At 41.6% G+C, this 19,940-nt stretch overlaps 1 protein-coding gene across 1 annotated transcript in view; it reads right to left on the bottom strand.

Moving 5' to 3' along the window:
- LOC138761309 (transmembrane protein 132C) overlaps positions 1–19,940 on the bottom strand; it is a 988,143-nt gene that overhangs the window by 751,517 nt on the left and 216,686 nt on the right. Inside the window, exon 2 of the mRNA XM_069933208.1 lies at positions 1,629–1,775. Coding sequence (XP_069789309.1) covers positions 1,629–1,775 — 147 coding nt within the window. The remainder of the gene's footprint in view (positions 1–1,628; positions 1,776–19,940) is intronic.

Raw genomic sequence — 19,940 nt, 5'->3', positions numbered from 1 at the left:
GTAAGCTTTGGGTATCTATATGTGGGAGATTTATGATCTTTAAGAATTCCCAATTTAAGTCAGCTGAGAGGTGAATAAGAAATCAGCAGTTGCTGAGGCCTACTGCAGTACATGCTGGAGAAACCCACCAGGTCAAGCAGCATCCATGGAAAGCACAAGGCAGCGTATGTTTCAGGTATCAGCTCTCCTTCAGGTGTGCCAAAACTTAAGCAGGCATCTGAATAAGTAGGTTGAGGGGTGGAACGAAGAGGGGGATGGGGAGGAAGAGAAGCAGGGGAAAGAGGAGGAGCACAGGCTAGCAAGTGATAGTTAGATATTGGTGAGTTGTGGAAATCTGAGATGTCCTCCTCCTTGACAAAAAATTAACTTCCACTCTTCTGCCATTAACTCAGCCCTCACCTCTCACCTGCATCTCCTTTATTTCCCATGCATCTGGCCTGGCCCACCCCCCCTCCCCCAGATGCCACAAGGACAGGGTTCTTCCGGCACTGACCCCACTGCATCCAACATATGATTCTCCGCTAGTTTCCCTATCCGGCAACAGGATCCCACCACCAGACACATTTCACCCTCCTAGCCCCTCTCTCAGCTTACATAGGGATTCCTCTCTCTGTGACTCCCTCGTCCACTCGTCCCTTGCCACCAATTGCTCCTTTTGCACCTACCCTTGTGACTGCATGAAATGCTACACTTGCACCTCCTGCTTCACCACCATATGGGGCCTGGGATTATCCTATCAAGTGAATCACTTGCGAATCTACAAAATGTCATATTACTGTGAAGAGCAAGTACATCTTGGTAAGTTTCTGGTGCTCCTGACGCTCCCTCCTCCACGTTAGGGAGACTGGATGCTGACTGGGGACTCACTTCACTGAGCCCCTTAGCCCTATCTGTTGTATCAGCAAGGAAATCCCAATGGCCAACCACTTTAACTCCCCACCCCATTGCCACACTGACATGTCTGTCCATCATGTGTTGCCAGGTTGAGGAATGCATTCTATCCGGGCAGTCTCCAACCAGACAGCATCAATTTGACCTCCAAATTTCCATTCACCCCCTCGCCTGCTCTCTACCTTTCCTTCATCTCTCTAACCTCCATCGCCCCCCCCCCACTCCTTTCCCTTCCTTTTCCTATCGGACAACTATCATCCCCGAGCCCTCTCAGTTCCTTCCTCTACCCCCTCCCACCTGTATTCACCTCCCACTTACCCTCCTCCACCCAACCTACCTCCTCCCACTCCCGTTCCCACTCCATTTGTGCATCTTCCTGATTTTGGGCACACCCGAAGAAGGGCTCAGGCCCGAAACTTTGACTGATTATTGCTTTCTATGGATGCTGAGTTCTGGCAGCACTTCTGGGCATTGCATTTGCTGATTCCTAATTCCTGGAGGTGCCATTAAACAAGTTACCAAATCTAAAGTAAAATACTTCAGGGAGTATTGATGAACACAGGAAATCAAAAACACTTAAATTTCTTTCCAAAAATGTGTAACTAAATGAATCATCTAAACCACCGCAAGTCTGGCCTGGTTCACGCAAGAGAACAGAATCAATGGCTTGCAGATATTTGCAAGTGCTTGCTGATGTCACATGATACAATATACATATATTCCTCACAATTTCCTACCTGTTACTTGAAGAACCGAGTTTCTTCCGGCAAGTCACCGTTGCGATAGAGTGTTTCCCACCATTTCCCATCTCCTGCTTAACTTCCCACAAGGATGGAATGCTGGATCTTACATCAACAATGTTCACACCTTTTTTAGCTTTTGCCCTGTTGGAATAAAACACATGAAGAAACTTAATCAAGTACATCTATTTTGTCCTGAAAATCTGCAACAGTAGAACAACCTGAGCATCTCCAAAATACCTTTGGATTTTTTTAATGCAGGATCTTGAATGTCAGAAGGGGGGTGGGGGGGAAACCTGATGAATACAGCACTGCTCCAATTGTTAGACTTGAGATAGATTCTCTTTCACTTTAGAATTTTGTTTCCTGCACAACTATGTTAAACTAATGGGAGAAAAAAAAAATTAAGGAATTGTTTCTTATAGATTAAATCAAACTTACTGCTGGGACCTGCTCTGTTGCCAGATGGAAATAATGAACATGGCAAATTTCCATCATTCTGCTCAGAGAACTGCTTGTTTTAGATGTAAAGGAGTTCACACCAAATTTATTGCAATGATGAAACATGCAAATGATTTAATACAGATGATTAGTAACTAAAATCAAGTTTTGGACATGACACTCTGATTAATAATATTTAGTTATGCTCATTAAGTAATAAAGATTTTTAAAAAAGGTTAAACTGACAAGATTACTAATCTGAAGTATGTCGAGGATTTATTTTTCATGCAACAAATGAAAAAGCAATGATCTTCCTTTATACTGGCAATTGTAAGTTTCATGCTAAATTAAATTTTTTTGAAGGATTACTCTCAAACTTCCTACTGCCAAGATGTTTTGAAAGAACGGGCTCAAATGAAACATGGCCTGGTAAGTTCCAAGCAAGTGGTTCTTAAACAGGCATTAAAAGATTTAGAAAATCTGATTTCAGCCTGACGTTAGCTTCCCTGCTCTTTCATGGCAATTTGGTTAATTTTTGCAGGTTCATGGAAGATTTTAGGATGCATTTATACAAACAAGTTTGAGCTGAAAAGTAAACCATGTCCTTCCTTCAATAAAAAGATGATTTAATTGAACACAAATTGAGATCCTTACTCAATGTATTCAAAGCTGTCAGTAATTTACCAAAGATATGTTGTGCAGGGAAATGAATACAACCAGTAAACTAGTGTATTTTTTTAAAGTTGTTAATCACCAGCAGGAAGCAGTTAAATGTTCAAGGGTTAAATAATATAATAGTTGTAAGCTCCTTCTTCTGGCTGTAGACTTTCAATGACTTTCAAACCCAAATTATAAAGAGAAAATGTTGGAGACTCTCAGTAGATCAGGCAGCATCTTTGGAAAGAGGGCAACAGAATTAATGAGTCAGGTCAATAATCGGTGAAAAGAGATTTGGTGAACTGCTGTATTTCTGATTACCTGGTTCTGCCCCATTTTGCCGACTGTACCCCTGGCCCCTCCCTCTCTTGACCTCGTATTAAGCCTCCAACACCTTGACCCTTCCTGGGTCACGGCACAGGATGAGGCCCCAGTCCATTGTAAATAAAAGCCTATAGATCAGTGACTCAGTCTCTCGAGTTATTTACTGTACGTCAAGAGAAACCAAGTAAAAGTATTGGGTCAGTCACTCTTTTTTACCAAAACTGAAAGGTTCTGATTTAAAAAAAATTTGCGAACCTGAAACATTAACTCTGTTTATCTCTCCACAGATGCTGCTTGATTCGCTGGGTATTTTATCGTTTTGTTTCATATTTGGGTCATCTGCAGTGTTTTAATTATCATAGTCTGAACCATTTAATGTCCTAATACAACAATAGATTGCCAACCTCGTGTCCCACTTTGTTTATCTATCTTAACAATTTATCAACCTATTTATCCAGCATATCATTCAAAAATTATTGTAAGTTGTGGGATGGATCACACCCTTGTACGATTATTCTGAACACATTTAAAGCAGTTCTAATGATGCATTAAAAATGGAGCCAGAATTGCTTCGTTCTCTGTCTTTTAGAGGAAGGATTTCATCGTGGCAGCTTTGATTCACCACTAGAATGTGTCCCCTCTGTGCTTTTCACACTAATAGAGGGAAAATCCTTACAGTGATGGTTGTTAGAGACTTCCACTCGTTTTGAAAGGTTTTCTTTGCTAATAAGCTCTGGAAGTCACCAAAGGAACATTCCTAGAACTGTGCCTTCTGCTTAGTTATTCATCTAAAAAGCAAGCCAGAGAGAATGACAGCTCAGGAAGGAAGGTTCTTCCCTGCCACATAGCAGTAATCGTAGCAGGAGATGGGCGAAAGAACAGGAATATGTGAAATTGCAATTTTTTTTTAACCTATGAAGTTCAATGTGATGCATTGTAGACTCAGATGGCAAATTTGAATTTGGAAGATGTGTGATGTGGCTGCTGCTACTCAATCGTCTGCTCAATCTTAATTTCCAATATACTCAGTAGAAATGATAGGAGATGGATAACAAGTGGCTGATCCCTTGCTAATCATCATCCATAATTAGCAAAACCATTATTACTTTCCATTCCTTATAATGCTGCAAGTAGAACTTTATGGATGGTTAACACAAGTGCAAAAAGACGCATGCCAGTGCATCCCATCACAGTACTAGAGACCCTCGAACGACTGAGTTAATGGTTGTTAACGTTTTCACAGAATTATTCTTGAGATCTTCATCTCTCTTAATCTACAGAAAGGGGGCCAGCGTTCACTTCATTGCCATTTACACATGATCCATTCTCTGCATGTTCCGCGTGCCTGTCTCTTAATCCACTGAAATGCCACTATTGTATCGGCTTCCACCACTACCCGCAGCAGGGTGTTCCAACTTAGTGTTTCAAAGAAAAAACTTGCTGAGCTAATTGTTAACCCCTCCACAAGTTTGTCCTAATACCAAGACACAAGAGACTGCTGGTGCTATAATATGGAGCAAATATAAACACACTGCTGCAGGAAGTCAGTGGGTCAGGCAGATGCAATATTTCAGTTCAATATCTAGCCAGAATTTGGTTAAAGGTACAGATTTCTCTGTAAATAGCATGCATCATGCTCAGGGATTTTTAAAGGAAAGTAATCGATAACTAAGCTTCCAATACAACTAGATATCCAGTGTTCAAATAATTATGGTTGTGTGGTCTGGTCTGAAATAGGTGTTCTGGAGCTGCGATCAAGGTGTCGTTAGGAGGTTCAACATGCTCTAAAGCTGCCATTCTCAACTTAGTTTTGGCTGAGGCCCCCTTAGGAATCTGTTCAAAGTTTATGGGACCTCCTTCCCTGTGAAGGGGCCAAGTTTAGTTGGTTTTGACATTCTTCTCTCCTACTGACTGCATAAACAAAACATTAAGAAGATTTTATGATTTCACTCCACGCCACGCCCTTAAATGTGCTGTGGCTTCCAGGGGGAGCAGTATGGGCTTCATTGAGAATGGCTGCTCAGTATAAAATAGATATTTCTCTTTCCTGCAAAAGCCTATCTCAACAGGAACTTAACGAAGATGTCATTTTTGCTTCACATGAAATTTTTTTCCAAATTATTCCTTTTGGCGTCTGTCCAAAGTTCAACATTGTGAGTTGGAATTTTCACTGGAGTTTTAGTGATCTCAGGCCACGACCTTGGCTAAAATCCAGAGAAAAAGCACAACGGAAATTTTTAAGCCATTTCTTCAGGGCTTTCCATTGGTGTAATAAATTCTAACCCCTCTCCCTGCAAATCAGAATTGACATACATCTAGCGTTGATGGGAAAGATTGCACTAAATGATGGCACTGGAGCATTATCAAATGTTGGATGGACGAACTCATCCAACATACCTCCCACCCACTAAATTGGAAAACATTATTTATGGAATGTATCCATCCAAAACAAACCAACCTTGGTGACTGAGGAGAAAGAAATTCACCACAGTTTGCAGTCAAATACCTACTGTGCTCTGGGAGGATGCAACCATGGGTTGAAAGGCTGGTAGGCATTGCTTGAAGTTCTAAATAGACTCGCTATATATCACACATTTAAATTAAGGTTTATTGTTCAAATAGATAAGAGAGTGAAGATTTTATTATAAAAACTATTATCTTCACCAATACAATGGCAGTCACGTTTCAAAAATAAATTCCATCTGTGCACTGGAGTGAGATGGAAAATTTTCATGGATCCAGCAGTACATCTTGTCAATCATCGTACTCCATCGAGGTTTACCACATTCTGTGAGGAAAATCTAAAACGGTTCTCATTCATTTTCCAATATTGAAATGGAAAGAATTCACCAATTTTAATACATATATTGAAAAAGTGAATTTTTATCTTCAAGAATATTCCGTCAGGTGGTGTTGGATGTATATCGCTGACAAAAGGGAAAGTCCTGACATATATGAACTTGAACCTATCACTTTAATAGGGGACTTCTACTGTCACTAAGAATGCTGGGATAAGCCACCATTACCCTCTTCCTCAAGGGTATGATCCGTTATACTTTCTTGTTTCATTGTTCTGAATAGTTCAGCTTCGGATCACGAGACCAATGATGAAAATTTGACATTTTAACTCATTTTATTGGCAACTGCACAATTTTCTGGACCATTGACAATTTTTTTTTAAAACGAATGATCAGAAGCAACTAACTCCAAATGTTCCTTGACTCAAGGAAGAAAGTGATTTTTGACCCTTCATAAATGTAAATATTTAAATCAAAGGAGAATATGATCCCAAGATCATCTAAGCATATAGTCCTTCATATTTCTAGAATAAATAACATACTGAAGGAGATTCAGACAGGAGATTGGGGAAAATACTCCCACACAGTGCAGTTGCAAACGATAAATATCTCTCTGGCTGCCAGAGAAGATTGTTGTCTTCCAAATGCTGCAATACACAAGAGACCCATCTTAAAAACTACATTCATAAACAGCAGATTTGCTTTGTAATGAGATTATACTGCCTTAGCACGAGTCCCTTTTCTTCAATAAATGTCATCTTTTGTCCCTCTGTCAATGTTAGCAGCTCAGTCTCAAGGCAGCCCTTCACGGAAGGCTCCATTTATAAATAACAGATGGTTCACGAAAAAAGGGCATGTCAGTAAAATGAAATAATTATTTGAAAATTTCTGCTGTTCCCAATGGTCAGCATATAACTACTGACCGGGTCAGCTAGGTGTGATTGTCAATCTTCTACCAGGAGCACTTGCCAGGAGTTTAAAGGCAAATGTAGTTAGTGACGAAAGCAAATATACATTAAGGACTATGGACCTCACTAAGAGGATCATTGGGAGCAAGCTCATTTCATCACATGGCATGAAATGTAGTTGTGTGTTACTATGGAAAGGACATACAAAAAGACACAGAGTGAAACACGAAAGTCTAGAGCCACTGTGATTGTTGTAAAAACACAGAAATGCTGAAGGTTGCAGCGACCGTAGGAGGTAAAGATATATCACTTACGTTTTGGGCCTGAGCCCTTATTCAGGCCTTCCTTTCTCCTAGGAAGGCTGCAGGACTGGCTAAGTTCCTCAAGCATTTCTCTGTGTTTTAACAGACACACTGCAGACAGAATGAATGCATTACTCTGAGTTCTGTTGAACCATCCAAGGTTGCTAGAGTTACCAGGAAGAAAGCAAGAAGTTCAGGTGCTTACGTTTTCCATCAGCTTAAGTGCATAATTTTTTATCTCGTTCCTCAACCATATCTGACACTTTTGCAATTAGACATTTGGTTTGTGATAGACTGCCACAAGAAATGCTGGAGGAAGAAGTTCTTTTTTGAATTTTTTATTTATAGATTTCCTGATTTGAACTCAACAGTTTACAACTTTGTCATCAACAGTATTTACAAATCTATGTCAATTACAACTTATCCTTATCCAATCTATGCAAATTTTCTATCAAGTCCTCCCTCCCCCCACCCCGTTCCCTCAACATCGAACACTTAACACAAACAACCAAAAATGAACATTTAAGACATTAAAACATTCACAACATGGGAATAAATCATATCGGGGAGTTATGGGTCTGTCCTGGTCCAACTGACTTTTCCTGGCTGGACTGAGGTGGACCCCTCACCTGCTCCACCCCAGAATTAGGGAGGGATTGGGGCAAACCAGGCCCTGACGTAAAGTTGTCTTTTACACAACTGTGCTCCTATATGGTTCAGGTATGGGTGCCAATTTTTTTGAAAGGTGCTGTACTTTCCCCTTAAATTGTAGGTAATTTTCTCAAGGGGAACACAGGCTTGCATCACCCTGCTCCACTGCACAATACTCAGGAAAGAGTCGGACTTCCAAGTAACCACTATGCACTTCCTGGCCACTGCCAATGCGATCATTACAAATTGAATTTGGAATTTGAACAGCTTCATTACAAGTCTTTTGTCCATTATGTTGCCCAGCAGGAACAGCTCAGGATCCTGTGGGAATTCCTTATTTATAATTTTCCCTAGGACTTCGCCTAGCTCTGCCTAGAAGGGCCTCACCTTAGTACATGTCCAAGTTGAGTTTACAAAGTTTCCTGTCTCAATGCCGCATCTAAAACATTGATCTGACAGTTCCGGCTTAGACCTGTTAATCCTTTGTGGCATCAGATGCAACTGGTGCAAGAAATTATACTGCACCAGCCTGTATCTCGTATTGATGACTGCAGTCATGCTGGTCCAGCATAAGTCAGACCGGCACCACTTACCAATCGTTATTCCTAAGTTCGATTCCCACCCCTCTCTCGATTTATGAAGACCTCGTTTGGGTCCTTCCGCTTGGAGCAGGAAATAGATTGCTGAAATAAATTTCTGTGTGATCCCCCTTTGAATCATGCTCTCTGTATCACTGCACTTTGGTAGGTCCATAGCTGGACCTAATTTGTCCTGTAGAAAAGATCTTATCTGAAGGTAGCAGTGGAATGTCCTGTTTGATAAGTCATATTTCTGCCTAACCTGTTCATATGACATTAATTGTCCCTGCTCGTAACAGTCCTCTATATACCTGATGCTATTCCTACACCAGGTGTCTAGGATCTTGTTACCCACTAAAGGTATTAAACGGTTTGGAGTCCAGGGCGTTTTTGGAGACAGCCCCAGTTTTATTCCTAAATATTGATTAATGTCATTCCAATTATAAATAATTTGTTTTAATACAGGGCTGTCTACTTTTCCAGTTAGCAATTTGGCATGCCATTTATAAATAAAGTCCTCTTCCATCCTCTTGCCCACCAAGTGTAGGCCAATTTGTTCCCAGGATGGTACCTCTCACTCTTCCCCCCCACCAAAGAGTGAAGAGATGTACCTCAACTGAGCTGCCCAATAAAACTTTTCAAAGTCCAGCATCCGTAATCCACCCAGACTGTAATCCCAGGTCAATTTCTCCATAGAGACCCTGCCTACCTTTCTATTCCATAAGAATGTTCTTACCCATGAGAGCAGGGCCTGACAGAAACTCCAGGGCAATGCCACAGGCAAGGTCTGAAAAAGATACCGGAGTCTTGGCAGCACCTTCATTTTCACACAGTTGACTCTGCCCACTTGTGATATGGGCAGGGTCATCCATCTGTTTAGGTCCTCCTCAAGTTTTCCCAGCAAGGGGGCATAATTTAATTTGTATAAATTATTTAGATCATTATCTATTTTGACTCCTAGGTACTTGATCCCATTTTGTGGCCACTTTAGGTAACTTTTTTTTGCATTGGCATAACCTCACTCTTGACCCTAATCGTGTACCTGGAGACATCCCCATAGTCTACCAGAGTAGAGTACAACTTGGGCAATGAGTTTACTGGGTCTTTCAAATATATCAATGCATCATCAGCAAATAAACTGATATGGTGTTCTTCCTGGCCCACTCGAAACCCCTTAATGTCTGGTTCCTGCCAAATGGACTCAGCCAATGTCTCCATAGCCAGTATGCACAGACCTGGAGGTAGTGGGCAATCCTGTCTACCTCATCTCGTGAGTGGGAAGGTTGAAGAAATCTTCCGTTGGTCACAACTTTCGCCTTGGCCACATGATATAGCGCCCTTATCCAATTAATGAAAGTTGGCCCTAACCCTATTTTCTCCAGGACTTTAAATAAAAAGTCCAACTCTAATCTGTCAAATGCCTTTTCTGCATCAAGAGCCACAATGAGACCCCACTCATTTCTGGTTTGTGCCAAATGTATTATACTTAGTAGTCTGCCCACGTTATCTGTCGCCTGTCTTTTTTGTACAAAGCCCACTTGATCTTTATTATTTCTGGCAAATGCTTCACCAATCTATTTGCCAGGGCTTTGGCTATTATCTTATAGTCCGTATTAAAGAGGGAAATAGGTCTATAAGAGGATGGCTTTAACGGGTCCTTATCTTTTTTCAAAATTGTCGCAATGATTGATGTCGAAAAGAATTCTGAGAGTCTATGAGTCTCCATTGCTTGATCCATCACCTCCATATAAAGAGGTGTCAACAGATCTTTGAATTCCTTATAGAACTCAGGTGGAAACCCATCCTCCCCCAGAGACTTGCTGGTTTGCAATGAATTCAATGTGCTCACTATTTCTTCTTCCTTGAAAGGGCAATCTAAACCTTTCTGCCCTTCCAGATCCAAGTTGAGCAACTCTATCTTACACAGGAAGTCACCAATTTTATTTGATCTCCCTTCCAATTCTGATCTGTATAAACCTTCATAAAATTTCCGAAAGGTTTCCTTTGGTTTGTAAGAGATCCTGCCATCCCCCGTTTGTATTGCATTGATCATTCTTGAGGTTTGCTCTGCTCTCAACTGCCATTGGGCTCTTTCCCCCAATTCATAGTTTTTTGTTTAGACCGCAATATGGCCTTTCCAATGTTATATGTGTGAAGCGTGTTATACTTCATCTATACAGGTCTTCACCTATGCAGGTCTTCTGAGCCCGATTTTTGAAAGTCCTTTTCTAGACGAGTGATTTCTTGTTCCAATTCGCCCACCTCCCTCTCATTCTTTCTTTATTGTTTTAGTATATCCAATTATTTGACCTCTCAAGAATGCTTTGAGGATGTCCCATATAAGGAATTTATCTGGAGTGGAGGAACAGTTGGCCTCATAAAACAGATCTACCTGTGTTCTTATAAAACTACGAAACCCTGATTTCTTTAACAGCAGTGCATTAAGACACCATCTGTATACCATCTGCTGCTTGTCTGGCATCTCAATCTTGACTACTAGGGGAAAATGATCTGAGAATAATCTCGCCCTGTACTCAGCTTCCATGATCTTACCCTCTATATGGACCAGAAGCCAGGAAAAAAATCTATTCTAGGGTAGGAGTCATGCTGGTTTGAGTAGAAGGAATAATCCCTTTCCCTCAGACGCTTCCGCCTCCACACATCTATAAAATTCTGCTCTTTCATCCTGCAAATAGTGGCACATGCCAGCTTTGATCTCACAATTATTTTTTCATGCAAAACAGGGTCCAGACAAAATTAAAGTCTCTCCCAATTAGAATATTCTCTTTTCTTTCTGCAGGAAAATATCCTGCATAAATTTTTCATCATCTATATTGGGGGCATATAAATTCATTAAGGTCCAGGTCTCTGAGTATATTTGACAGTGCACCATTATAAATCTACCTGTTTTATCTGCTGTCACACTCTGCACTCTCACTGGAACACTTTTCCCAATCAGAATTGGCACCACCCCTCCCCCCCCTATTTGCTTTCAAACCAAATAAAGTGGCCAATACCTATCCGCTTTTTAACTTTTGGTTTTCTTGCTCCGTTAAATGAGTTTCTTGGAGGAATGCCAAGACTCTTTTTCTCTTAATCGTTCCGTTCAGACTGTTTGCATTAAAACTTGCAAAGTTAATAACTTAACCTGTTGGTTTGAGTAAGTCTTCAGCCATTTGCTGTGCCCTCTCTAGGTCCATAATAAATTTCCTTTCCCCCCCCCCCCAGTAACACCACCTTAAAGGGGGCCGGGTACCTCAGCTCACACTTGTGACCCTCCAGTTTGATTAGCCTTTCTGCTGGCTCCAGCATCTTCCTAGCCTTTAAGAGTTTTGCACTAATATCAGGGTTAAAAAAAATCTTAGTCCCTTCTATTTCCATGGGGCCCCTTCTCCTTTTTAGCCCCAACTGCCGCTGCCCTCAGTATTTCCTCTCTGTCCTGGTATTGCAAAGATTTTACCAGGACAGGGTGCAATCTTTGCCCAGGACCTGGTTTGGGCCCTCTCTATTTCCACTCTCTCCCCCAGAGCGCCTTCAGCCAGCACCTTGGAGATCCAACTTTGAAAGAAACATATAGGGTTCTGTTCCTTAATCCCCTCTTTCAACCCCACTACTTTAATATTGTTCCTTCTGCTATAGTTTTTGAGGGTATCTAGTTTCCCCTATACCCGGTCCCTTTCCTTTATCTGGGTATCTATTTTCTTCCCCATATTACTTATAACATCTTCTGTTTCCCGCACTCTTTCCTCAACCTCCGACACCCTTCCCATCAATCCTGAAAGGGCTCCCTGCACCTTGTCTTCAGCCCTTTTTTCCACTGAATAGGAAAGCCTATCTTCCATGAGGTTAAGTGCTTTTATTAAATCATGCAAGGTGGGCTCTGAGCCTCCCTGTGTGCATTGTCTCTTTGAAGCTTTCCTCTTGAGTCTCCTTGGGTGCTCCCTCCTCCGGCTCCATCGCTGCTTGGGACCTCAACACCATTCCTGACCTCCTCACTTCCACTCATCATGCTTCCCCTCTGCTGACCCAGCGCTGGACCCATCACTCTGGACTCGCCTCCTCAGCCGACCCGACACTGCCTGGATTGACCTCACCCACTGCTACATCCAACCTGGGGATGGCTCTGCCACCAGAGTTTACCTCCATGGTGGGTCCGATGCTATCTGGTTCCTCTCCACCCGCTGTTCCCTCCGACCCGGGGCTGGACCAACCGCTGAAACCCAGGTAAGCTGCAACGCCTCCCTCGAGGTCGGGTACGGTGGTGGCCCCTCCGACCTCCTTGTATGCAGTTAAGGTCATTCTACGTGGTTCTTTGTCCCCCCAGCTCACGCACATCTAGACCATTGCAGGGATCTCTCACGCCACAGGGACACTCATACCGATGTCCCCACTGCGGGTGCGGGGGAGGATTTCAAACCGATCTCTCCCTTCACCGCTTGTCTTGGGGCTTTCTACTGCTATCCAATGGCCTGGGATGACATCCTCTCTCAGGACTAGGTCCTCCAACTGATCAAGCTGCACGTTTGAAGTGGTAGTTCCTTCAGTGGGCCTCAACGCAGCCCCAACATTTTCCTCACCACGAGGCTCCTCAGCTCTGGTCATCTGCTTCTTTACCATTTCTGGATGTGGAGTTGCCTTTCTTTATCATTTTTGTATTCTTGACATGTTCCCACATCCTTTGTGTGCACTCTGGCGATTCCTTTGAAGTTTATCTTCCATTAAATTTCTTTCTATCTTGGAAGATCTGGGATTCTGCCTCCTATTCTCTCTGCATCACGTGACCTCTCCAGGAAGGAGTTCTTTGAGCAGGGATTTAAAATTGATCAGATTTCCTGGCTGTATGCGGATTGAAGCGCTGTGTTCCAATTCTATGAAAATCACCATATTTGAAAGTTGCATGGCTGTGCAGCACCCTAAAACCTCCAGAGAAAGCAAGTGCCATTTCACACAAGGCTTTCATTAAGACAAACTTGGATGAGGGTCTAACACACAAAAAAATTAGAATTGCATTTGGATTGAATAGAATTTGGTGCTTCACAGTCGAATTAAAAGCTTACATTCATTAATCATTATAAATAAGAACCAGGAGGATCTCAGATGGTCTCGCAGCGTCCATAGGAGGTAAAGATATATAACCGACATTTCGGACCTGAGCCCTTCTTCAAAGAATAAGGAAAAAACAGGAAGATGCCAGAATAAAGAATGAAGTCTGGCCAGGGAGGAGTCCAGACCAACAAAAGATGTGAATTGGATATGATGAGGAAAGATGAGAATTGATTTTGGCTTGATGAAAGGAGACAGAAGGAAAAGGGTAAAGAGAGAGAGAGAGACAGAGAGACAGAGACACAGCTGGGGGAAGGCGACAGGAAAGAAGAAGGTGGTTGTGGGAGAATGGAAACTGTAGAAGTTGATGTTAATAGCATCCAACTGGAGGGTGCCCAGACAGAAGATGTGGTGTTGTTCCGTCATTTTGAGGGTAGCCTCAGTCAGGCAGCGCGCAAGACCATGGTTAGATTATTCACCAAGGAAATGGGATAGGGAATTGAAACAGGTGGCTACTGGGAGATCCAAGCTATTGCAGCGGAATACTATGAACTACCGTTAGTCTGTTCAATCACTTACTGATTTCAAGGCTGATTCTACTGAGATTTACTGTCCACTTTTGCATCTATTCCCCATCTTCCCCTTTTTTTAAAGTGTCTAGCAATCCATCAGTTTCTGCCTTGAATAAATTCCGCGACTAAACTTTTGCACATCTTTGGGATAAAGAATTCCAAAACTATATTTATTCAAAATTAGTCCCCCTGGATAATCCTTCCAACATGAAGTACATTTGGCACTCTCAACAATCATTGCTGAGCAAATTACACCAAATATATTGGTAAACAGGAGCTGAATTGAAAAATAAATTGTTCTCATTTTGTAACAATTCATTGCAGGTGACAAGACTAATCTCTGACTGCACTTTGTTGGTTTCTGATCAAGCCCACACATACAAAATTGCAAACATTTCAAAATCAAACAACCACTTTCTGCTGAACATGAACCTCCATGCACCTTTCACAATATTGCGATGCCTCAGGACTGACAACTGCCAAATTAACAGGAAACTCCAGGGGCTAATTGTTAACAGGTACAGGACTGAATTGCAGCCCGTGGTGTCTGCATGCCAGAAATATTCTTTTGTTAATGAAATATTAAAAAAAAATGCATTTGTCATAGTAATACCAAAAAAAAAAATTAAAAGCAAACTGAATGAACTGGAAAGCTCTGGCTAATCCTGTAGAGCTGAGAGGTTAGATATGGACAAACCTGACCACTCAGCTCAGAAACCTAACGATGCCCTGGTCTCAACATTGTATGCAGGTGCACACTGCAGAGCACTGTTTTTGATAGAAACACACTGGCAACAAAGCTGCCTGGCTGCTCCCTATTGAATCGATGGATACTCTTATCAGACCCAGTGCTAACAAATTTACTTCCTTTTTAACTGTTTTCACTGATTTCATAGAATCATCCAGGTCGGAAATAGAGCCTGCAGTCCACCGTGACTGTGCCAACTTTATAAAACACAAATTACTTTCATCCCCTTTTTATTCTCTGCTCAGTTCACTTAACACAAACTAGCAGATCCAGTCTGCAGATCTCTCGGCTACAATTCTAGACAAGAACACAAAATTACAGAATCGGAATTTTCAGTGCCCAGTGAATGGATGTCACCTCCCACTCGTTGGACGTTCACTTATCATGAAATTTCATGTAGGGAATTTTAAAATAGGATTGGCATGGCAGACTGTACGGAACTCCCAACACTTCTGTCAATTGGACAACCCACTGTGCATCTCCTCAAGAATTGGCAAATGAGCAGCACAAAGTGTAGGCCAGGAAGTATTGAGTCAGAATCATTTGACAGGCCAGGTAGTTGGCTGTATTATTTGAGTGGCTTTGCATTCTCCAAGCCCTTTGCCTTCTGATTGTCTACTCAGTGATAAAGTTGTCTCCTCACTGCAGTGCTGGGATTTGAAAGTCCCCACCACCACCCAGGGCTTATGAAGGAATCTCTAAGGCATCATATTGAACTCCAATCCCTGCTCTTCAGCAAACCAACTCCGCCAACATTTTTCGCCACAAATGAATTACCGGATGGTGACAGACCTCTAACCTGTGAGGGCCTTGGCCTTTCACAGCATCCTTGACTTTGAGACACGCCATGGTGGGACAGTTGGTTAAACAAATTCAGGGAATTGCAGTTAGCATAATGCTATTACAACACTGTCTATAAGGAGTTTATATGCTCTCTCCGTGACCTGCATGAGTTTTATCTGGGTGCTCTGGTTTCCTCCCACCCTCCAAAACGTATGGGGTTGGTACGTTAATTGGGTGTAATTAGGTAAGGATGGGTTTCATGACCCTGAAGAGCCTTCTCCCATGCTGTATTATTAAAATAAATAAAAAGTACCAGCCAACAAAGATTAGTAATTTGTGGGAAAATATTAAATTAAGGTAGAAGCTAGTCTGAATATATTTCCAATTTATTTCTGAAACTTTTTCTCCATTTCGCTCAGATGATTTAAATGTAAACCCTGCTTATGTTTCTTTGTGATGTCCCTCTTTTGGTTGGGGGGCGAGCAGGTACGAAGCCATCTCCTGTGTCAAAAGAGGGCAGAGCAAAGACATATCACCAAGTGTTTCCCTATCAATCACCTGGGAAAGGAAGGAAGGTAATATCAACAGCAGGAGTCCGGTTCTGTCATGTGACCTTTCCCAGCATCAGTTCAGTACTTGGTAAACTCATTGCGTTCTGCAATAGACAGATGATCAGATTGGATGATCCAGCTGCACATCAAATCAGATCTAGGGATTAAAATTCAGTGAGGAAACAATAGATGCTTGTAAGTCGGAGGGATAAAGGGACTTGAAGAATAAAGTTAAAATCAGATGTAATTTGTTTAAAAAGTGTCCATCAAAAAGAAACACGACTCCACACTTGTAAAGTTCATTTTCAGTATCAGAAAGGTCACCTGCTTATAAATCGACAGATGGTGAAAAGGAGTATTTCTGATCCAATACTTGCTCAGTCAAGCTTTAAACACATTGAGAATGCCAGTTCAAGAATTTTACTCCATTCAACACATTGGAATAGGGAATCAGAGTCCCAGAAGCTGGTCTCACACAGGCGTCTCTTGATTTATCTGCTAGCTAGGCCTTTTCAGTTTTGTACTCTCACGATAATGAATGCTGTAATTTTCTGCAACCAATGGTTATTCCTATAAAACTTGGTCAGATTTCAGATTTATTGTCAGAGTACATACTGTACGTGACATCAAATTCAACTCTTACGTATTTTCTCCTGCAGGCACGGCAGAATGACCACTTAATGGTGGTGCAAAAAAAGACTGTACACCACAGAGCACTGAAAACAGATAACAAATGTAAACAAACTGACTGTGCAATACAGAGAGAATTAAAAAATCAGGGTATAAGTAAGGATGGGTGAGAGGGAGGATACAATAGTACTAAATATCGGAAACACTGAGGACATTTCATGTTAAATTCTTTACCCAGTTTCAACAGTTAAGAAAATTCCATGTGAAGACACAGGGAATTCAGTGATCTCCTTGGGAGATAGAAAAAAATACCGGCATGAACTGGGGACAGGACTGGCAGCTCAAAGTTCCTAGGTTTAGTCATCATAAATGGGATAGAAGGTAAAGGTAGAGGTTCCATTAATGTCATGAAATATTACATTTAGAATGTAACACACATGAAATTCTTTAACTTTGTCTACTGTAAGGCAGGCAGAAAAGGTAGAAGGGGTTATATACTAATGAGGGAGAGTGTCAAGGCAACAGTCTGAGAGGACTGGGGGGGGTGTTCATCCTCTGAGGCAGTTTGGGCAGACATCTTTATTTTTTAATTTTATCCACAGCACGGTTGAAGCCAATTCCGGCCACTTAAACCCCATATCACCCAATTGCACCCAAATTAACATACAACCTTGTATGTTTTGGATGGTGGGAGAGAACCAGTGCACCAACACAGACATGGGGAGAACGTACAAACTCCTTACAGACAGCATCAGATTCGAACCCAGGCTCCTGGCGCTGTAATAGTGTTGGACTGATCACTATGTTAACACTGTGTCCAAATGCCCAAAAAGTAAGAAAGGTATAATCACTTTGGTAAGGTTAGAATATGGGCCTCCGATTAGCCACTGAGAGAGAGAAAACATGTTGATAGATCATAGAAAGGTATGAAAGATACAGGGCTGTCATAGTTGGATATATGAATTTCCCCATTGAGACACCCTTAGTGCCAGAGGCTTGAATGGGATAGATTTTTAAGTGCAATGATAAGGGTTTCTTGAAGTAGCATATGGATAGTCTAACAGGGAAAAGGCCAAGCTAGACCTTGTATTGGGAAACCAGGTTTTAGTTAATTTAGAGATACAGCACAGTATCAGGCCCTTCCAGCCCAAACACATCCATGTGACCTATTAACCTTGTAAATCTTTGAAATGGGAGGGAACTCAAAAGAAAGCCACACAGACATAGGAAGAATGTACAAATTCCTTTCAGACAGTGCCAGATTCATATCGGGTTCACTGGCACTATAATAGCATCACAAGGTGTAGTAATCTCTACTTGCTTGAGGTCTATGAAGTAGGTGGCAACTAAATGAGAACTTTGCATGAGTGTTCACTATGGAGATCGAGGAGGACCCAAATTTGGAGCATAGAGAGTACTAACGTGTTAGTGAATTCTAAGATCAAGAAAGAAAAGGCGCTTGGTCTTTTGACGAGGATTGAGGTGAATAAGACCCTAAGGCCTGATGGGATATATCCTAGGCTATTGAAAGAGGCAGGGGAAGAGATTGCTGGGGTCTTGGCAGAGATCTTTGCATCCCCACTCGCAAAAGGCGAGGCCCTGGAGGATATTATGTGGGGTGGAGGGTGGAACTTTGAAGGCGATGCATAGAGCAATATTTTATTACAAAGAGAGTGGTTGGTGCCTGGAATGGCTGCTAAGAGTTGTGGTAGAAGGAAATAAAATAACAGGCTTCTTGATAGACACATGGATATGCAAGAATTAGTGGGATTGGCATCAGGTGCAAGTAGCAATGTCTTATTATAAATTGGACATCATGTTCAGTGTGGGATGTGGGCAGAAGGGGATGTTCTTATTCTGCACTCTTCTATGTTCCAATTATTGACAAGAATGCAGCTTCTAAACCACAAGGACACAAAAAGATAGAATTCAATCTGTATCGTAAAGCAAACTTGAGTCGGAAATGTCTTCCTTCACTGAACAAAAATGGTGAACAGAAGGGGGAGTGGTGAGAGTAGTTAGTTGTAAGGTACAAAGCACTGAGGCCAATGTTGCATATCAACATCCCACAAACAATAATAATGACCTTATTTTTGTGTTTGTTGGGGATGAATATTGGCCAGGATTCTCAACATTATACCTCTTGAGTAAAAGTGATACCCTACAATTGTTTCCAAAAGTCTGATGGATTACTGTGTTCCCGTTGTTTGGTTAGATACACATATCTATATTATGAAATGGGTAAACAAAAGGGAAGAATGACATAGACAATGAAGGAAACATACCCCACTTTTCACCGACAGTGCCAATACTGTCAACAGTTCAGAATCAGAATCACATCATCCAGATTTACTCTTTTATCTTTAATATTTGGAGTCCATATATTTTACCTTCTGTTTCCAGGGAATCTTAATGACTGCAGCCTGCCACTGCATGTTTCAAAGATTGAACAGAACATGCTCTGACAGTTCTTCCAGCTGCTAATTGGTCAAAATGCTTAAAGCCTGCATTTGTGCCGATTTTTAATAACCTTTCAAGAAAATGTTGTGTTTGATTTCTGCCACATTATTACTTTCATTGAATAATTTGGATGTGTTTTTCTATTCCATTGCTGTAGCAAATTTCTCTGCCCTTCAAGTGATGTTTGCAGAGGAAAGGGGAACATTTTCTCTGTTTTCAGCGAGTATCGGCATTAAGCATTCACAGACCAGGTACAGGAGAATCAAATATTTAAAAAAAACCCAACTCCTTTGGTGTCATTTTTCAAACAAAGTCTCCTCCTCCTGCATTGGTTTGACATTAATCAGCTCTCCTTATGAATTGCCCAATGCCCACACAATTTCGTTGCTCACTTGCAGTGGCTTGGTCTGTCCTTAAAACAAAGCCACACTATGTTCAGAATGATTTGCTGAAATACTGATGTCAGATCCCAGGTAACTGGAAAACATCCAACCATGCAAAGAGACAGACAAGGACCGAGATTGGCCTCATTTGATTCCTCACTCCCCTCTGTTCATTGAAAGCTTTATTTACTATCCTAGTTATTCAGTTTCCCAGGAGTGTGGCCTCACCCTGATATAAATAGAGTTCCATTAATTCAGATGAACGTAGACTTAATCAGACAAAAATAAATCTTTGATATGGGTGGCCAGTTTACCACCTGTCCATAGTCTAATGACAAGTCACAAGCTGAATTTAAAAACTATAGAATACCATTTTTTTGACATCATTGACCCATGGCTGCCAAATTTTAAAGCTCCATGCACGTTAATTTCACTTTGACAGCCTTTTCTTTGCAGGGTAGCTCATCAAGCAGTGCTCCT

This window comes from Narcine bancroftii, chromosome 4 (genome assembly GCF_036971445.1).
Source record: "Narcine bancroftii isolate sNarBan1 chromosome 4, sNarBan1.hap1, whole genome shotgun sequence".
Classification (NCBI taxonomy): Eukaryota; Metazoa; Chordata; class Chondrichthyes; order Torpediniformes; family Narcinidae; genus Narcine; species Narcine bancroftii.
Note: the sequence above shows the minus strand (reverse complement) of the source record. Positions and strands in the feature narration are given on the sequence as shown.